At 36.1% G+C, this 18,290-nt stretch overlaps 1 protein-coding gene across 1 annotated transcript in view; it reads right to left on the bottom strand.

Annotated features, from left to right (window-relative positions):
* SNAPC4 (small nuclear RNA activating complex polypeptide 4) overlaps nucleotides 1–18,290 on the bottom strand; it is a 40,291-nt gene that overhangs the window by 10,113 nt on the left and 11,888 nt on the right. Inside the window, exons 10-19 of the mRNA XM_051980325.1 lie at nucleotides 17,365–17,529; nucleotides 13,897–14,044; nucleotides 13,414–13,520; nucleotides 12,777–12,871; nucleotides 7,840–7,934; nucleotides 7,011–7,090; nucleotides 6,044–6,499; nucleotides 5,554–5,646; nucleotides 2,817–3,063; nucleotides 1,878–1,948 (exon numbers count right to left, since the gene is read on the bottom strand). Coding sequence (XP_051836285.1) covers nucleotides 1,878–1,948; nucleotides 2,817–3,063; nucleotides 5,554–5,646; nucleotides 6,044–6,499; nucleotides 7,011–7,090; nucleotides 7,840–7,934; nucleotides 12,777–12,871; nucleotides 13,414–13,520; nucleotides 13,897–14,044; nucleotides 17,365–17,529 — 1,557 coding nt within the window. The remainder of the gene's footprint in view (nucleotides 1–1,877; nucleotides 1,949–2,816; nucleotides 3,064–5,553; nucleotides 5,647–6,043; nucleotides 6,500–7,010; nucleotides 7,091–7,839; nucleotides 7,935–12,776; nucleotides 12,872–13,413; nucleotides 13,521–13,896; nucleotides 14,045–17,364; nucleotides 17,530–18,290) is intronic.

Genomic DNA, 18,290 nt, shown 5'->3' with positions numbered 1-18,290 from the left:
ATCTTTTCTTCCAAGTTTTTTCTTCTTGAAGGGGAAAGAGGGTTGGAATGTGAGGAGAAAAAAAAAATAGGTCATTAAATGAAAAGTCAATAATTTTTTAAAAGAGTTTTGCAAAAAACAAACCTGTCTTTTTTTTTTTTTGCTTTCATTTTTACACCAAAGTGACCCAATTAAATTCAATACCAAAAAAATTAAGTGCCTATTTGTAAGACAAAATGCTAGCAAAAAAAATAAAACAGATTCTGCCTGAAAGAATTTATATTTGGGGTAGTGGGGAAGCATAAGAAATAAATATATCCAGAGGAGGAAATACATGGTAATTTCAGTACAGAGAGAGCATCAATAGCCATAGGGAGCAAGGAAGGCTTCCCTGAGGTGGTACCTAGGCTGAACTCAGGGGAAAATAAGGAGTCTCAGGAAGAGACACTAAGAGAGTGAACTCCAAGCACCAAACATGATATGGGCAAACAACAGCTGAGATTGAATGTTTAGTTTGGGAAATAATTAGGAATCTAAATGTTTAAAACATAAATATGTGAAGAAGAATAATGTAAACTAAGAGACCAATGTAGATTAGAGTTAAACTGTAGGAACTCAAAATCTAGACCAGGGAGACTGTATTTTAACCAGAAGTAACAGGGAACCACTCACCTTTGGAACAAGGGACTAACATTCAAAACTGCACTTCAATAAAATAATTTTGACAGTTGTATGTAGGATGAATCAGAGAAAAGAGACTGGATTCAAAGAGACCAATTAGGAAGCTATTAGAAGAGTCTAGATGAGAGATGACGTTCAGGAAGATCAATTAAGCTCACAGGATCATATAGTTACTTGGTGTCAGAGGTAGGATTTGAACTCAACTCTTCATGACTCCAAGTTGAGCACTCTATGCACTACACAATACTGCCTCAGAGAAAGAAGAGTTGAAGATGAGTCCAAAGTGATGCACTTGAGTAATGGGAAAGGATAGTGGATCTCTCAAAAGGAACAATAAAGTTTAGAGGAAGGCTGGGTTTGGGGAGAAGATGATGAGTTTGTTTTTTGGACGGGTTGAATTTGAATTTCTGAAATACTCAAGGGGAGATGTCTTCAGGTGAGACTGAAGTCCAGGACAAAGATTAAATTTGAATATATAGATCTGGGAGTCATCTGAATAGGATGATAAATGAAATCAAGGGAACAGATGAGAGTATTAAGAGAGAATAAGGAAAGAAGAGAGTAGAGGGTCTAGAACAAAAGCCCGAGGGACACACATGCTTGGGGGAGGGAGTGGGGTAGGGCAGAAGATAATGGATGACTCAGCAAAACAAACCAAAAAGTATTCAGGCAGGAAGATGAAGTAAAGGAAAGCAGTGTTAGGGATGCCAAGAAAGGAGAAAGTATCCATAATGAGGAGAACCTGCAGACACCAGAAGTCCTTGGGTGGAATGCACCTATATTTTACAAGATGCTCTACTGTATCCAATTTGGATTTAGATCCCTGACTTCTAAGGATGGGCTCAATCATTCAGCTTTGCTTTCAAGATCATTTGCACTTTTATGACAAGATAGGAGTTCTAGGGACATGATTTCTGATGATTTTTGGCAGCAGTATCTCCCTAGTCCAAGATCCACAAACCTCTATCCCACCCCTTCCTCTTATTTTTCCCCTTGTCTTTTTGAGGTTATGCCCTAGGCCTGTCTGCTTTAAACATTTTTTAACTTGATAGTGAATTGGGAAGTCCAGAAGTTGTTGACCCTGCACTGAGGCATTAAATAGCAAGATGAAATCTCTAATATTTTCAACTAGTATCAGATCACTTTTACAAGTGGCTTCTTTAGAGAAGAGATGTAAACTTCAAAAGTTCATCAGAACAAAGCCAACTTCTGCTTACCTGAATAAACAATGTAAACACAGGTGTACTTGTCAGATGGATAGTCTGCAACTTTGTCATGATGGCTTCTGCTGTGGAAAGGGAAAAATCCAAGGTAAAAAATAACTGCAGACACAAAATCTCTCTCTTTTAACAATGCTGAGGGGCTCCTTGGCTCATAAAAAAGGCAGGAGGTTCAAGTGGGGTTTCAGCTTTAGGAGCAAGAGGAAGTACTGCTAGAGCCCAGAAACTTTAAAGAGACCAAAAATTACCAAACTGTGAACCTGTCCAAGTCGTTCACACCCCCTGCAGATTTCAACTTCAACTCCTCACTGAGCTGAAATCAGCAAGGGAAGCAGACTTAAAGAAAGGAAATACAGACCCTTAAATCTGACAAGATAAAACACTTTTAGGTCACAGGCCCCCTTCAAACTCTTTAAAATTATTGAGGCTCATTCCCCCAAGTTATAGTTTATGTGGGTCATGTCTATCAATATTTATTGTCTTAAAAATGAAAACACATTAGTATTATTATGAAAATAGTTTTGGCCTTGTGAAACCTGAAAAGGTTCTGGATTCAGACAGGTTTCAGAGAATGGCTAAACTAGATATCTATGGCCCCTTTCTTGTTCCAAATTCTATAATTCTATAAACATTCTATACACAATATAATTTCATGCATACTCATTACTTTGATCACCCAGGAATTTGATTTATTTCTTCTTTCATATTTGGGGGTTTCCCTCCAAAATTTCAATTTTCTTAAAACATTCTTGGAATCTTAGCAAGATGTGTATTCTCTTAAAAAGTTCTCTCATCAAATCACCTATTCCTCTGATTTCTACAACTAGCAATCCAAAAGATATATATCACTTAACTCTATCTATTCCTCTTGCCCTGGAAAAGGCCTAAAGAAGGAAACCCTTGACCACCCCCTGTTCCCTTACCCCTATGTGGTACCTCGAGTCTGCATTGTAGCAGTCTTCTTGGAACTCCAACAAGGGATGATAATATCACCCACCCAGGGAGTCACAGCCATCAAGAGCTTGCGGTCTAGCTTCTTCCTCTGTATGCCGAGCTTCTGTTGCCGCTGTCTATTCAGAAAAGTTTTGTGCCATACATGCACCACTTTTTCTATGGCCATTCCACTATCGATTTTGGATACCAGGGATGAAGTGAACAGATGGGTCTTCTTCAGCCTTTCTTTCTACAAAGCAGGAAGTGGGTGGAGAGGTTCTTAGGATTATCTTACAATATCACAGCACTCCTTGGAAAAACTGTTAGGACACATATAATAAGACAGTCTCCCCAAACCTCCAGTGTGATTCTTTTATCTGGGATAAGTTCCAAACATGGACTTGAGCCAAAGTCAGAAGAACAGAGTGGGAAATTGGTTCCTATTTTATCCGGACTACTACTAATTTGGTCAGCATACATATGTCCTATATAGCCAATTATTCCCAGATGCTAGAAACAGAGGCATGGCCAGAACAAAGGGAGTAGGTAATAAGAAAGGCTGGAGTTGGAGGAAAGTGATATATAGCTGACCCACAAATTGGAATTGCCTCAATTGGAAGATTCCTTCCCTCCCTCTGCCCACAAAGGGTATCATACCCTTACCTACAGATGCTTGTAAAAGCATTTTTTCCTCTTTTGTATTCTGAAACCTCTCAAGATATTTTGGGGTTTACTGTCTAGATTTTTTCTTAAAGGCCAGGCTTTAAACTAAAACCAATCTGATTCCAATTGGCCACCAACAGGTCCTAGGCCAAGCCCCATTTGGTCACTGTTTGGACCCTGACTGACTCAGATGAATATAAATGGCAGTCATTTCTGCTTTGGCCAGAAATCCTAAGGGTCTTCCCCTCCCAGATCCACTCACTTGTTTGTTTATTTATACTTTTTTTTGCACTATGATGAAAGAGGAAGATTCTTTGCTTCTACTGCCACCTAGCCTTAACCACGAAATGGAAGTGGCCTCAGTCAAACTGAGACCTGTTGAAGATGAGCTTAAAAAAGCCAAGGTCTCCCACTGCATCCAGGGCCATTTCCAGTTATCCCAACCTATATCTGGCCACTGGACCCAGATGGCTCTGGAGGGGAAAATGAAGCAGGTGATTTAAAAAAAAAATTATTATTATAGCTTTTTATTTACAAAACATATGCATGTTTTTGTTTTTCTTCCCGGGTTTTTATCTTTTGAATCCAATTCTTCCTGTGTAACAAGAGAATTGTTCGGTTCTGCAGACATGTATTGTATTTAGGATATACTGTGACATATTTAACATGTATAGGACTGCGTGCCATCTAGAGGAGGGGGTGGAGGAAGGGAGGGGAAAAGTTGGAACAGAAGTGAGTGCAAGGGATAATGTAAAAAATTATCCAGACATGGGCTCTGTCAATAAAAAGTTATAATTTAAAAAAAAATATGCCTGGGTAATTTTCCAATATTGACCCTTACAAAATGTTCTGTTCCAACTTTCCCCCTCCTTCTCTCCACCCTCTCCCTTAGATAGCAGGTAGTCTAATACATGTTAAATATGTTAAAGTATATGTTAAATCCAATATATATAAACATATTTATATTTATATAGTTATCTTGCTGCACAAGAAAAATCGGATCTAGAAAGGAAAAAAACCTGAGAAGGAAAATAAAAATGCAAGCAAACAATAATAGAAAGAATGGAAATGCTATGTTGTCATCCACCCTCATTTCCCATAGTTTTCTCTCTGGGAGTAGCTGATTCTCTTCATTTCTGAACAACTGGAACTGGTTTGAATCATCTCATTGTTGAAGAGAGCCACATCCATCAGAATTGATCATCCTATAATCTTATTCTTGCCGTGCATAATGATCTCCTGGTTCTGCTCATTTCACTCAGCATCAATTCATTTAAGTCTCTCCAGGCCTCTCTGAAATCATCCTGTTGGTCATTTCTTACAGAACAATAATATTCCATAACATTCATATACCACAATTTATTCAGCCATTCTCCAATTGATGGGCATCCATTCAGTTTCCAGTTTCTTGCCAGTACAAAAAAGGCTGCCACAGATATTTTTTGTACATGTGGATCCCTTTCCCTTCTTTATGATCTCTTTGGGATATAATCCCAGTAGAAACACTGCTGGGTTAAAGAGTATGCACAGTTTGATAACTTTTTGAGTATTGTTCCAAATAAGGAGGTGATCTTGTATAGCCCTCCCTCCCTTAAATACAACTCATTTGCACGACATGGTATCCCCTCCCTGCTGCCAGGGTCCTCTTCAAGAACGAAAGACAAACAACCACCACAGCCTCCAGGCCCAGGTGATGGTGGTGGTGTTTGTTAAACAAAAGATACCTTCCACTCCCAATTCCTGCTGTCCTAATCTCTTTTCCTATTATATCACAAAGCAATCTCAATGCCTTCCATCCTTCCTTGTATAAACATGCCTTCCATGCCTTGTATAAACAAACGGGATAATCATTGGAAAAAATCTATCCAAGCACAGAATAAATCCAAAATGGGAGAGTCTTTAAAGGACACTCAAATGTAGGTTAAGCAAAGAAGCTAACATAGGCTGCATATTCTTTGTTACAGTTATGACTAGAAAGAAGGTAAAGATGGAATAAATTGAACAATATGAAAACTAGATGTCTTTAGTAAAATCAAAAAAGGAAAAAAAAAATCACAACACACATAAGGGGCTTTACCAGTTTCTGGTATTCCAAACAAGTATTGATCCTTATCACCTTCTTTACATCATTCAGGGCAACTTTTAGGACACGTTTTCCAGTTCTGGAGACCTAGTCCAAAAAAGCAAATGAACATGAGGAGGAGGGAAAAAAAAAACCAAAAACCAGTAGCTAGTTTTATTCACCAACTGTACAAAAACCTTTCATTCACTATATTGTAATTAATACTTTTTATTTTCCTAGATAGGTTAAGACTTTCCCACACACTACTGTATTATGTACCAAAAAATATGCATTACATTTCTGAAGTTTGTACTTTATACCTAGGGGAACAAAATGCCTGCATTCTCTACCAATCTACAAATATTCGATTCAGTAAATACTGAGTCTAAATTCAAGAATCAGTATCAAGAAATATGAAAAGCTCCTTCTCACTTTTACACACAATGAAATGTCTTGTTTGCTACAGTACATGCTGCTACATCTGAAGGCTGGTCATATGGCTTACCTCTTCTAATCCTTCCTGTGATTTCTCTAGACCAACATCAGCTGGATGTGTGTCTTCAGTATTCACAGTGACAGTGCTGGGGTCCAAAGCGTCCTTGTCCCAGATGGAATCCCTTCTCATTGCCACTGCTACATTTGGAATTGTCTTACTACCTTCTTTGGCAGCTACTCTGGAGGACACAGATGCTTTGGAAAGCCAAGGGGAAATAGTGGAAGATCTGGAATAGTCCCCTCCTGGGTCTTTCCATAATTCAATGTGACTCTGTCCAGTGGGGACCCACGTGTCTATGTTGGGCACTGTATACTGGCATGTCTCTAGTGCTCCTTCAGCATCTTTCTCCTTCTCTAGGTCTTTATGCCACTCCAGTTCAGCATCCTCACTGCTACTGCTACTGCTGGAGGAGCTAGAGCTGTATTTCTTCCGGGACTTCTGCCGTTTTCGGGGCCTCTTCTTTTTCTGTGGGGAAAGAAAGGATTAGTATTTACCTCTTTCCAGTCTCTATTCCTACTTCATTTCCTAAGAAACAACAGTAAAGCCCAATTTCACAAATGGCTCTGAACAAAAAGGAATTACAAGAGCAAAGGATTTCCTCAGAAGAGACTCCATCAGGATTGTATCTGAACAGATAGCCCCTTTTCCAAAGCAGCAATGTCAGTGCTAAACTACTTGGTAGTTTGAGCAAAGGCATGACAGAACATCCTTAACTCAAAGTCAAGCTAAAAAACTCCAAAAGGGTTTTGACATAGGCAAAGACTCTTTTGCTTATGGATCAGCAGAGTTAAAAAGCTTTGCCTTTGTTCCTTCGCTCCATCATTTTTTCCAGAATGTTGCCTAAGGTCCCTTCTAGTTTTAAAGACCACAAATAGCTTTCCTTGTCAGATTATGTGCTCCTAGGTGTTGGCAAAGCAATATATTAAAAAAAAAAAACAAAAACAAAAACAAAAATCACACAACTCCCATACCTTACCCTAATCAAGGCTTTCCATTTGCTCAGACATTGGGATCCTGTCCGATGAGGCAATTCAGAGGCTATCTTTGCCCAGTGACCTAACAACATCAAAGAAAACATAGAAAATCTTTCTTGAGGAACTACAGCTTACAAACTAGAGCAAAAGAATCTATACTTGAAGTATTACTTTCCAATAAGTGGCTTTATGCTTTCTGAAATATTAAAAAGTAGCTGTTACAGCCTCATGTGGAACAGCTATGTTGTGTTCTATCAGCTCTAATCAATTTGATTGGAGAAACTCAAGTGAATTAGGGACCAGCTTTAGTGACCAACCTGCTGAGAGACAGCAAGCAAAATGTTCTCACTTAAGAATTTCACCCTTCACCCAAGTTCTGGCAATTATAAATTAAGAAGAGAAAAAAACTCCCTACATCATTAATTAATTTCATTTGTAAACTGGAAGTGAATTCTGTTCAGTATATCAGATCAAAAATTTCCCATCTCCTTCCTTGGACAACATTCCCAGTAGATGCCAAGGTGGGAGAGCAAGGAGTGTGTCTGTTCATCTCTGTATTCCCTAGTGATTAAGACAAAGCTTGCATAAAGCAGGATTTCCTGAATTTAATTGAGCTGATTTGAAATTATGTGCTTAACAACTGAATCTCCATTCTCTACTCGGAAATGAGAACTGTAGCATGCAAAATGGCAAATGGAACATGCTGCAAACTGTGATATATTTCTCAATTCAAAATAGTGTTGCTATTATAACTTTTCCCAACTTTTTAATGCAAATGCAAATGAATTCAAACTTGCTAAATAGTGAAAGAGAACACAAGCACTAACTTACCAGCACCATATTTTTCTATTAATTCAATTAACTTTTCTTCTTCCTTTGCATTCCACCTTCCTTTCTTTAAGCTGAAATGCAATCTTCTTAGATACCTAAAAGTAAAAAATAGATAATGAACATTTTAGAAGCAAAGTTAGCTATTTATTCCTACTCCTCATTGTCTATAGACTTTCTATAGTCTTAAAGTCAAAGGAGCACATACAAGTCCTATTTTCTTCCTTTATTCTCTCCTAGGATTATATTTTTCTTCAATGCATTATTCTTAGTTTTAATTTCTTCACTGAAAATCAAGATTCTAGGAAATAAGATCCACCTATTGTTATAAAATTTTTGACCCACTACTAGAAACCTTTAAAGTATTGCCACAATCAGCAGGAGAATGGCTGAATAAATTATGGCATATGAATGTCATGGAATATTATTGTTCTATAAGAAATGATCAGCAGAATTATTTCAGAAAGGCCTAGAGAGAGATACATGAACTAATGATAAGTGAAATGTGCAGAACTAAGAAAACATTGTACACAGCAACAAGAAGATGATGTGATGATCAATACTAATGGACGTGAATTTTTCAACAACAAGTTGATTCAAGGCAATTCCAATAGACATGTGATAGAGAGAGCCATCTGCATCCAGAAAAAGGATGTAAGGACCATATGTGAATCACATTCACCATTTTTATTGTTTGCTTATTTTTCTCTTTCTCATTTTTTTTCTTTTTGATCTGATTTTTCTTGTGCAGCATGATAAATGTGGAAATATGTATAGAAGAATTGTACATGTTTAATATATATTGGATTATTCATCTGGGGGAGAGGGTAGGAAAGGGAGGGAGAAAAATTTGCAACACAAGATTTTTTAAGGGTGAATGTTGATATTTAACATATATAGGACTGCTTGCCAAATTGGGGGGAGGGGAGGAGGAAGGGAGGGGAAAAAAAAACGAAACATAAGTGATTGCAAGGGATAATGCTGTGTAAAAATTATCCTGGCATGGATTCTGTCAATACAAAGTTATTATTAAATAAAATAAAATTAAAAAAAAAAAGGGTGAATGTTGAAAACTATCTTTTCATATATTTTGAAAATAAAAAGCTATTATTAAAAAAATTATTGCTATAGTAGAGGGAACAAATTTCAGTGACACATCTATGAGGTATTCTGATTTCCTTTACTATTTATTTATTCCATAATCATTTAAGTCAGTCAATAAACATTAAATCCTACTATGTGACAATTATTGTGCTAAACATAGGTCAAAGAAAAGAAACAAAAGATAATCCATGCCCTCAAGGAATTTGCATGCAATTGAATGGAAGAGACAACAAGCAAATAAATATATACAGAATATATAATTATGTACAGAATAAACAGGAAATAATTACAAGAGAGAAAGTACTAGAATTAAGAAGGATTGGGAAAGGCTTCCTGTAGAAGACAGAATTTTAATTGGTTCTAAAGGAAGCCTGGGAAGCTAAGACACAGATATGAGAAGAAGAGAGTGTATATGGCAGGGAAAACAGTCAAAGAAAATACTTAGAGAGGAGTATCTTGTTTATGAAAAAACAAGGAGGCCATGTAGGTCACTACATGGAGGAATATGTGGAAAATTTAAAAAGACTTTGGCAGGAATTGGCTCTAGGTTAAGAAGGGCTATAAATGCCAAATGGGACATTTTGTATTTGATTTTGGAAATGATATGAAGCCACTGGATTTCACAGAATTATGGGGAAGGGGAAAGAGAGGGAGTGTGGGACTGTGTATATGTGTGTCTCTGTGATATAAATAGACCCACACTTTAGCACTTTGATGGCTGAGTGGAAGATGAAGTGGACTGGGGAAAGACCTGGGGTAATCAGACTACTGTAATAGTGCAAGCATGAGGTCGCAAAGGCCTGCACAGAGTGGTGACAATGTCAAGATAAGAGAAGGGAGCATAATGGAAAGATGTTACAAAGGTGAAATCTACAGACCTTGATAATAGCTTAGATGAGGAGGTGAGAATGTGAAATCTAAGATGATACCCAGGTTGTAAATCTAAGACAGTGGTTCTCAAACTTTTGTTCTCAGTATCTTCATGTTAAAAAACTATGGAGGATCTGTTCAGAGTTTTTGTTCACATGGGTTATATTTATAGCTATTTACTATATTAGAAATAAAAAATGATTTTGAATTTATAGACCCTCTGAAAGGGTTTCAGAGACCCCAACAATTCTTTGGACTACACTTTGAGGACCATTGATCTAAAAGATTGGGAGAATGGTATTGCCCTCCAATGTAGTAGAGAAGACGAGGAGGGATAAGATTTATGAGGAAAGATGATTGAATTCTGTTTTAGACATGTTGAGTTTTACTGGACAGCCAGTCTGATTTGTCTGAAAAGAAGCTAAAGATGAAAAACTGGAATTTTGCACTATAAATGTTATGTGTAACATATGTAAGAGAACAGGAAGTAGAGTTGAACTTGTTAAGACAGAAAAAAGAGATGAGAGTAACTAGTGCTGAGCAGATCTAGGAGAGAAACAAGTTGTCAGGTTGTGGTTGGTAAGGTAAGGCAATGGGAGAGATGAAAAGCCAACAGATTACAGTAAAAGAGGGAAATTTTGGAATTCTTTAACATGGAGGTTTATGATGATAGCAAGATCACGGATAATCAACATCATCAATGTATGTGGCTAAAGTGAAGTGGAGAACATGGAAAATGAATAGGTTGAGGAACTGATTATTTGCTGAAATAATGATAAATAATAAAATAAATAATAAATATGCTGATGTGCCAAAGTACAAGAACAAGAGTTGGAGAAGAGAGAAAAATTGTGAGTCAGGTACCAAACTTACTGAGAAAGGAATAGAAATAACTTGGGGTCTGAAGAAAGCTTTCAGCATCTACTATGTGCCAAATATTGCATTTAGAGCCAGAGATAATAAGATAAACATACATTAATAATCTCTGTCTTCAAGGAGCTTTACACTCATTTTATTGTGGGCTAGAGGGGGCAAGAAAAATAAACTTATAAAATTAAATAAAACATGTACAAAATAATTACCAGGAAGTGGTTACCAACATCTGGGAGAGATCAAATTAGACTTCCTGGAAGAGGCAATATTTGGGTCGAGCACTGAAGGACTCTAGGGATTCTAAAAGAGGAAAGAGTATATTCCAGGCATGGTGGGGGCAGCCTGTGCAAAAACATAAAGATGAAAAATGCAGTGTTGTATGATGGAAGTAGCAAGCAGGCTAGTTTGGAACAAATCGTATGATGAAGAATAAAGCTAATCAGCCCAGAATGGATATATGTCATGCCAAATTTCTAAAGATCAAAGAAAGGGAAAGAAGACCAGAAACAACTTGAGTTTAAAAAATATCTCAGTGGGGAATGGGATATAGAAAAGAGGAAAGGTAATAAAAGAGAGATTATATTGGGAGTGGGAATGATCAGTAGCAAAAGATGGACAGAGTGAAGGAGAAAGAATAGAATAGAATAAATGAGGGGGGGAATACAGTTAGCAATAGTAATTGTAAAAAAGAATTTTGAAACAAGTTTCTCTGATAAGGCCTTATTTCTCAAACAGAAATAGAGGAACTGAGTCAAATTTATAAAAAAATAAGCCATGCTCCAATTGATAAATGATTAAAAAAAAAAAACTGACCTATGCTCAATGGGCTACAAATTCTTTGACCTAATAACACTACTACTAGATATGAATACCAAAACAAATTAAAAAAAAAAAAAAGAAAAAGGATCTATATGCACAAAAATATTTCTAGCAGCTCTCTTCTCCAGGCAAATAATTAGAAAGTGAGGAGATGTCCATTGATTGAAGAACGGCTGAAAAAGTTTTGCTATGTGATTGTCATGGAATATTATTGTTCTATGAAAAATGATGAGCAGGATGGCCTCAGGAAGAAAAAAAGTCCTAGAAAGTCCTCCATGAACAAAGTGAAATGTACTGTATACAAAGTAAGAGCAATGTTCTGCTTTGATCAGCTGTAAATGACTTTGCTATTCTCAGCAGTACAATGATTCACGACTACTCTGAAGGACTTAAGATGAAAAATCCTATTTATACATAGAGAAAAAACTGATTGTAGCTGAACACAAATGGAAGCATATTCTCTCTTTTTTAAACTTTATTTTTCTTGAGAGTTTTTATTAGGGTGGGAGATCTATGTTTTCTTTCACAACATTTTTCCTTACTGGAACTGGAGATAAGGGAGAGAATCTGGAACTCAAAAGTTTTTTTTTAAAGTGCAAAAAAAAAGTTTTAAATATAATTGGGGAAAAATATTAAATAAATACATTTAAAAATAAAGACAAAAAAGTTAAGTCCTTTGGAGAAGTTTAAAGTTTAAAGGAGTTTCAGATAAATCATCTTATTTGTTCTGACAAGGAAGAGAGCAAGGCATGATCAATTATCACATGGGAAAATACAGGAGAGATAGGTCAGTGTGTTCAATGCTGAGACTATACTGCCGAATTAGCTTAAAATACTATTCTCAGTCGCAATAAGAACAGTGCACTTTGCCCAAAAACCATCCCATCAAGAAATGAATTCTAAAGGCACTTTCCAGTTTCTCTGTAATCTTAGCAAACAGTTAAACCAAGGATGTTGGTTTTCTGAGGTAGGAAAGAAAGCTATTCCTTAGTTGGCTCTACATTTAGTTCTAAGAGGGAAAGTCAAATGAAAATAAACAGCAATGGCTGCCTTTAGAAATGCTCTGTGATCAACTTTTCATGTTTCAGTAGACTAAGATTTACACAAGGCTCCCATTGAAATTATCTTTCCTTAATACCATCAAGAAATCATTTCATTACAACAACCATAGGCCCTCCACTTCACATTGGATAACACTTCCTATTCTCTTGAAACAGTTTTAAATGAACCAACCACAGATAGACTTCATTTGCTAAAGGCTCAGTGCAACTCACCGATCTCGACACTGGGCATCACTCCTACCTGGCACCTCTTCCCGAATTTTAAACCAATCGCGTTCTCCATATTTGGCAACAGCTTGGAGTAATTTCTGTGAATAGGAATAAACAAATCAAAAAACAAACTCACAATTTAGCTACATTCAGTTTTCAGATCAACAAAAAGTGATTTAGAGAAGGTCTCAGAATATAGAAAGAGCAGCACAGACAAAATAAATTACTTAGACTAATGGTGTTAAACTCAAATAGAAACAGAGACCACTAATGTATGGATTATACAGCATCATACCTACACACATTGCCTTAGAAAATCAGATAACATTATCTGTACCTTATTGTGTTGCCATTTATTTCATTAAATAAGTTTCAATTACATTTTAATCTGTAATGCAGTATTGTTATTGTGTTCTGAGCTACATATGGCCTGCAGGCCATGTTTTTCACATCTCACACTTAGACAACACTCTAAGCATAACTTAAGGCAATCAAGCTTTGCCACAAAAAGTCCCTTAGCATCATGGATGGAGTCAGCATATTGGTCTAAGTAATTTTCTGGCATAAAAGACATACATGTGTAGTTGAAACATGAGGTGATAGGTAGAGATAGTAGGAAATAGAGCACAGGCAAACTTACAGCATCTTCTTCTGGGGTCCAGAATCCTTTTTTCAAACTGGGATTTAAGCTCTTGGTCCAACGATAGATCAACTGCATTGAATCTCTACCCTCCATGTAGTAAACAACTAGGAAACAAGAATCTTTTAGAACAAAAATCTGAAAAGCATTCTTTCTAGACTGATAGCTAAATGCAATTATCAAGACTTTTAAAAATATGTAACTTTTGCATGTTCACATTTATTATTTATTCATTCACACAACAAATGTCTCAAAAGTCTGTCATTTATATACTTCTTATGAGAATTCCATTAGTAAAAGAACAACATTCATAAGGAACACTTTATTGCCTCCCCCCCAAAAAAAATAAAAAAAGGGAAGCATTTACACTGTCAGGATGAAATATTTAAGAATCTATTAATCCAGTGCCCTCAACCGTAGACATTCTATAGCAGTACTACCTTGAAAAGTAGAATGAGAGGATACAAAAAGTAACAGACTTACTTTTCCGATAAGGGATGTGGCTTCCAACTCTCATTTCCTCAACTAGTTGTGTAAGCATGTGGTCTTCTTCTTTTGTCCATTCCTTTCGCTTCAAGTCTTTATTATATTGTTGGTACATCTGTAAACACTGGAAGGCACTTCGGTTGGTCTTTTGAAGAACCCAAATAAAAAAATGAAGAGGAAATTATCCCACTGAGTTTAAGAAAAAAGCAATTAGCACCCCCTTTCCTCCTCCCCACATTTCCCTCAATATCTTGCACTAATTCTCAAAAGCCTTTGATATTAAGTTTGGTGTGATTGACAAGGCAATTGTATGAAGAGAGAGAGCTAAGTGAAAGAACAATGATTAAATAGATATGGTTGATCAACTTCCTGAGAAGTCATATAGTGACTTCTATACATCAAATCATATTTTCTCAGTGACTGCCATTGTAAAACTAATGCTGTATTCCCAGGAGGAAGGGGAAGACTGCCATACTTAAAGTATAGGGGGAAGAGAAGGAAAAGACAACAAAAAATAGCACTTAAGATTGTAGCATATTTTAAAATTGCATTAGGATAAAGTTTTCTGATGCCTCTTAAAACAGTATGGAAGTGAAGCTCCTGAAGACTGACCAGCAGAGGGCACAAAGTCTGATGGCTTCTATCAAGTTTTGAGCATGGTCCTAGTAAGAATCAGAACTAGTATGAGAGCCTCATCACCAGGAGGATGGTAACTACTTTGGTTGTGTTAACTTTGGAAATTCCTGATTAAAATATTAATATGCAATAGGTCACATAAGACAAATACCATATCATTAATTAAAATAGCGAAAACCTTAACACTTGTAGGCTATAGAAGATGAGATACTAATGACGTATGTTATATGACTTTTTAAAAACAATGTAAAACTTTATTTCTTTCCAAGGTAAATAATTTCAAATATGTAACTGATAGCATGAACTCCTTAATAAGTATCTAATTTGTTCAACAACCCTAGTGTCTGATATTTAGTAGTTGTAAGCATCTCTGAAGAGGATTTACTTTGAAAACAGATTCTCTAAGCTCTTTGAATAACAGAAATCAACAACCCATTCATTTATACTAAGCTACTATTCTTCGTACTGCAAGCTTTCATTAATTCCTCCTACCTAAACAACACTTTGAACCTTGTACATATTCACATATTTAATACTAACTTTTCTGCTTACCATTTGCAGCTTTTTACAATCTGGCTCCAGCTGTCCAGGCCAATTATATAGTTTTATACCTCCCAAGTACTCTACACTTTCACCAAACTGGTTAATTGCTATTTCCTTTACATGAACATTCCATCATCTCCAGTAGCAGTGCCTCTGCACTTTTTCACCTCTTAAAAATCCCAATTCCAAGAGATCCTTAATGATTCTCATTATTTTCACCCTCCAACCCCCTGCCAAAATCAATATACATTTTTTCCTATATTTTCAAGTACTTGTATTGATATATGTGTTCATATCCTATGTTTATGTATTAATATGCTATATCCATTCAGCAGATTTTAAACCTTTTGAGGGCAAGGACTGTGTCCCCAGTACCTGGTTTAATAAATGCTTGCTGAATGACTGAAATATGGTAGGTGAAATGAATAAAATCTTTCCACCAATAACTGTTTCACTTTTAAGTATAAACAAACTCTTGACTATTAGGAAAACGAATACTCCAACTCACTAAGTTTAAATCCACCAATTCATAATTATCAGCTGACTTTAACCCAAACTACATATGTGGGCTGTCTTCTAGTGGTAAAAATATGAACTTTTAGGTTTCTTCTGAGAAACATTTTTTTGAATCTATCTTTTCTCATGAAAATAGAGATTTAAAGAACTGGGAAGGGGAAAGGGAAAGTTACAAAGGGGAAATGATCCTTAGCAAAGTCTTTAAAAGATCAAGCAATATGGACTATTTCAGGTTAGACACAAAAAATATTTTTCCCTACTGCTTCAATTTAAATATTTATAAAACCAGGAGTTCGTTTATCTTGATTTTTAAAATAGTCTTCTCCAAGTAACAAATATTAAGCTTCATCTTGCCTAAGGGTTACAACTGTAATGACCAAATTGAAAACTTCTAGATAAGAGAATAACTTTCAAAATAACTTTTTTTTTCTCTGTGACATGGCTCTAACCCTGTAATAAGTGATTCCCTGAGGACCAAAAATTTTTAGGTAAGGAAATTATTATAACCTTCCCTGATGTTGCACTGAATGTTCTGCATAGTTCTTAGCATGAATATCTTCCTAATGTTTAACCTAAATCTTCCTGGTATAATTTTAGGCCATTGCTGATCTTCTGTCCTTGATGGATGAGTGTTCTTCCTTCCTGATAACAGAAGAATGAACTAAGGCAGAGTGGCTAGTTTCAGTTAGCGTTATAGAAGCCAATCAAAGACAAAGAATTCTTTCTAGACTGATATGGCCCCGTGCTTGCATGGACAGCATCTAACACTGAAGACTGGGTAGCACACTAAAGACATTTCTCACATTCAAAATACAATGCTGGCTTAAACAATTTGGAATTATGCCCAAGTGGTATATAAACTGTGAATACCCTTTCACTTCTGATATGATTATAAAACCCATAGAGTTCAGAAAAAGAAGAAAAGGGCTCAGATCTACAAAAATATTTATAAATAGCTCTTTTGTAATAATGAAGAACTAGAAACTAAAATGGTGCCCATCAACTGGAAAACAGCTAAATAAATTATAGCATCCAAAAGAACATACAATGAGCAGATTCTAGAGAACTGATGATGAACTATGCTATGTACTTCTCAACAGAAAAGTGATGGATTTAAGGTGAAGAATGAAACATTTTAAAAATTTAATATATTTATATTGGATATACTTTTTGATTTTTTTGGGGGGGGGGCTTTCTTTGATATCAGCATCCCTAGCACTTAATATCTTTTGTGTCTAACCTCTGGTATCAGCACTCCCAGCACTTAATACAGTGCCGGGCACACCGTAGGTACTTAATAAATGCTTAATAAAAGTTCATTTACTAACTGGACATGGCAAATATGGGAATTTGTTTTGCGTGATTTTGAATATTCTGTTATTAAGAAGAAGAAAAAATTATTTTTACTAATTGAAAAAAATTTTATTTAAAAAATAAACCCTCTGGGCTTTAATAAAAAGCAATAATGAGCATAAATTTTTCAGTATCTTGGAGCAGGAAAAGACTTATGTAATTTTCCATAGTGAAAGGAACAGCAATGGTTTAAGGCCCCAAAGGCTCTGCCTTTTATGACCAGGCCAACTTTGAGGAAATTTTCTCATCCCAATATATTGTCCTTGTTCTAGCAACCTGGAAGACAGAGCCAAATCAGCAATATGGTGAAAAAAAAAAAAAACTTCCTTCCCCCCAATAACCAGCCCTCTAAGTTCTCCAGAGAAATAATAAATGGCTGCCTGGTCTGCTAGGACCAGAATACATCAAGGGCCTCACCCCCAGCTCAGTTGCAATCTTCTGCCACTCCAAGTAATTATACTTTGCAGCAATCTCTTTCAGACGCTTGGTCTCTTCTTCAACCCATGCTTGTTTATTGATGCTTGGATGTTCACAGTTCTGCCAGAATTTCCTAATTTCATCAGCACTTCGGCTACCTTCAAACTGCAATAAAACAAAAAGACTCTGTATAACGTGGTCAAATTAACCTTTTTGCTATTAGCACATGTGTGCATGATACTTGGAGTAATAAAAAGGAGGTTAATATAGACATGGTTTTCACCTTTCAGAGGATTGCAATCCCAGTTTTCTGCTTGGTATTAATAAAGGTAGATCTCTGTTACAGAGTTAATCACTATGTGAGATGTTTAGTTCAGCACAGAGAAAAATCCATGTTGCATTCCTACACAGACAGAAAATGTGGTTCTACATAGCCACTTAATAAATATATGTTGTGGGACAAGAAAGAGACTAAGCAAAAAGCAAGAGTTAAACAGAAAATGTGACCTTCAAACACAAGACTCAAGAGTAGCATAAAAAGATAATTATGAAAGTAAATCATAATGTACTCAATAAAGTTAAAAAACGTACCACTCTATATGGAAAGACACTACCTATATCTTTTAAAAACTTTATCATTATTAGGGCAATTAGGATAATTCTATATAGAAGAAGGGCATGGAAGGTCAATCAATTATGGTGGGATGTTAAAAAAAATTGGTAAGTGAGAAAAAGAGATACCCTTAAGATGGGGGAAGAGAGAGGAAGAATGGAGAGGCATGAAAGAAGTGCTTTTATAGTGTAAGGAAAAACAGGAGAGGAGAGGAGAGGCAGTAAACACTTGAACATACTCACATCTAAATGGGTTCAAAAAAGGGGAAAAAAAAATCTACATATATATATATTTCTCCACCCATAATAAGACT

The sequence above is a fragment of the Antechinus flavipes genome, chromosome 2 (assembly GCF_016432865.1).
Source record: "Antechinus flavipes isolate AdamAnt ecotype Samford, QLD, Australia chromosome 2, AdamAnt_v2, whole genome shotgun sequence".
Taxonomy (NCBI): Eukaryota; Metazoa; Chordata; class Mammalia; order Dasyuromorphia; family Dasyuridae; genus Antechinus; species Antechinus flavipes.
Note: the sequence above shows the minus strand (reverse complement) of the source record. Positions and strands in the feature narration are given on the sequence as shown.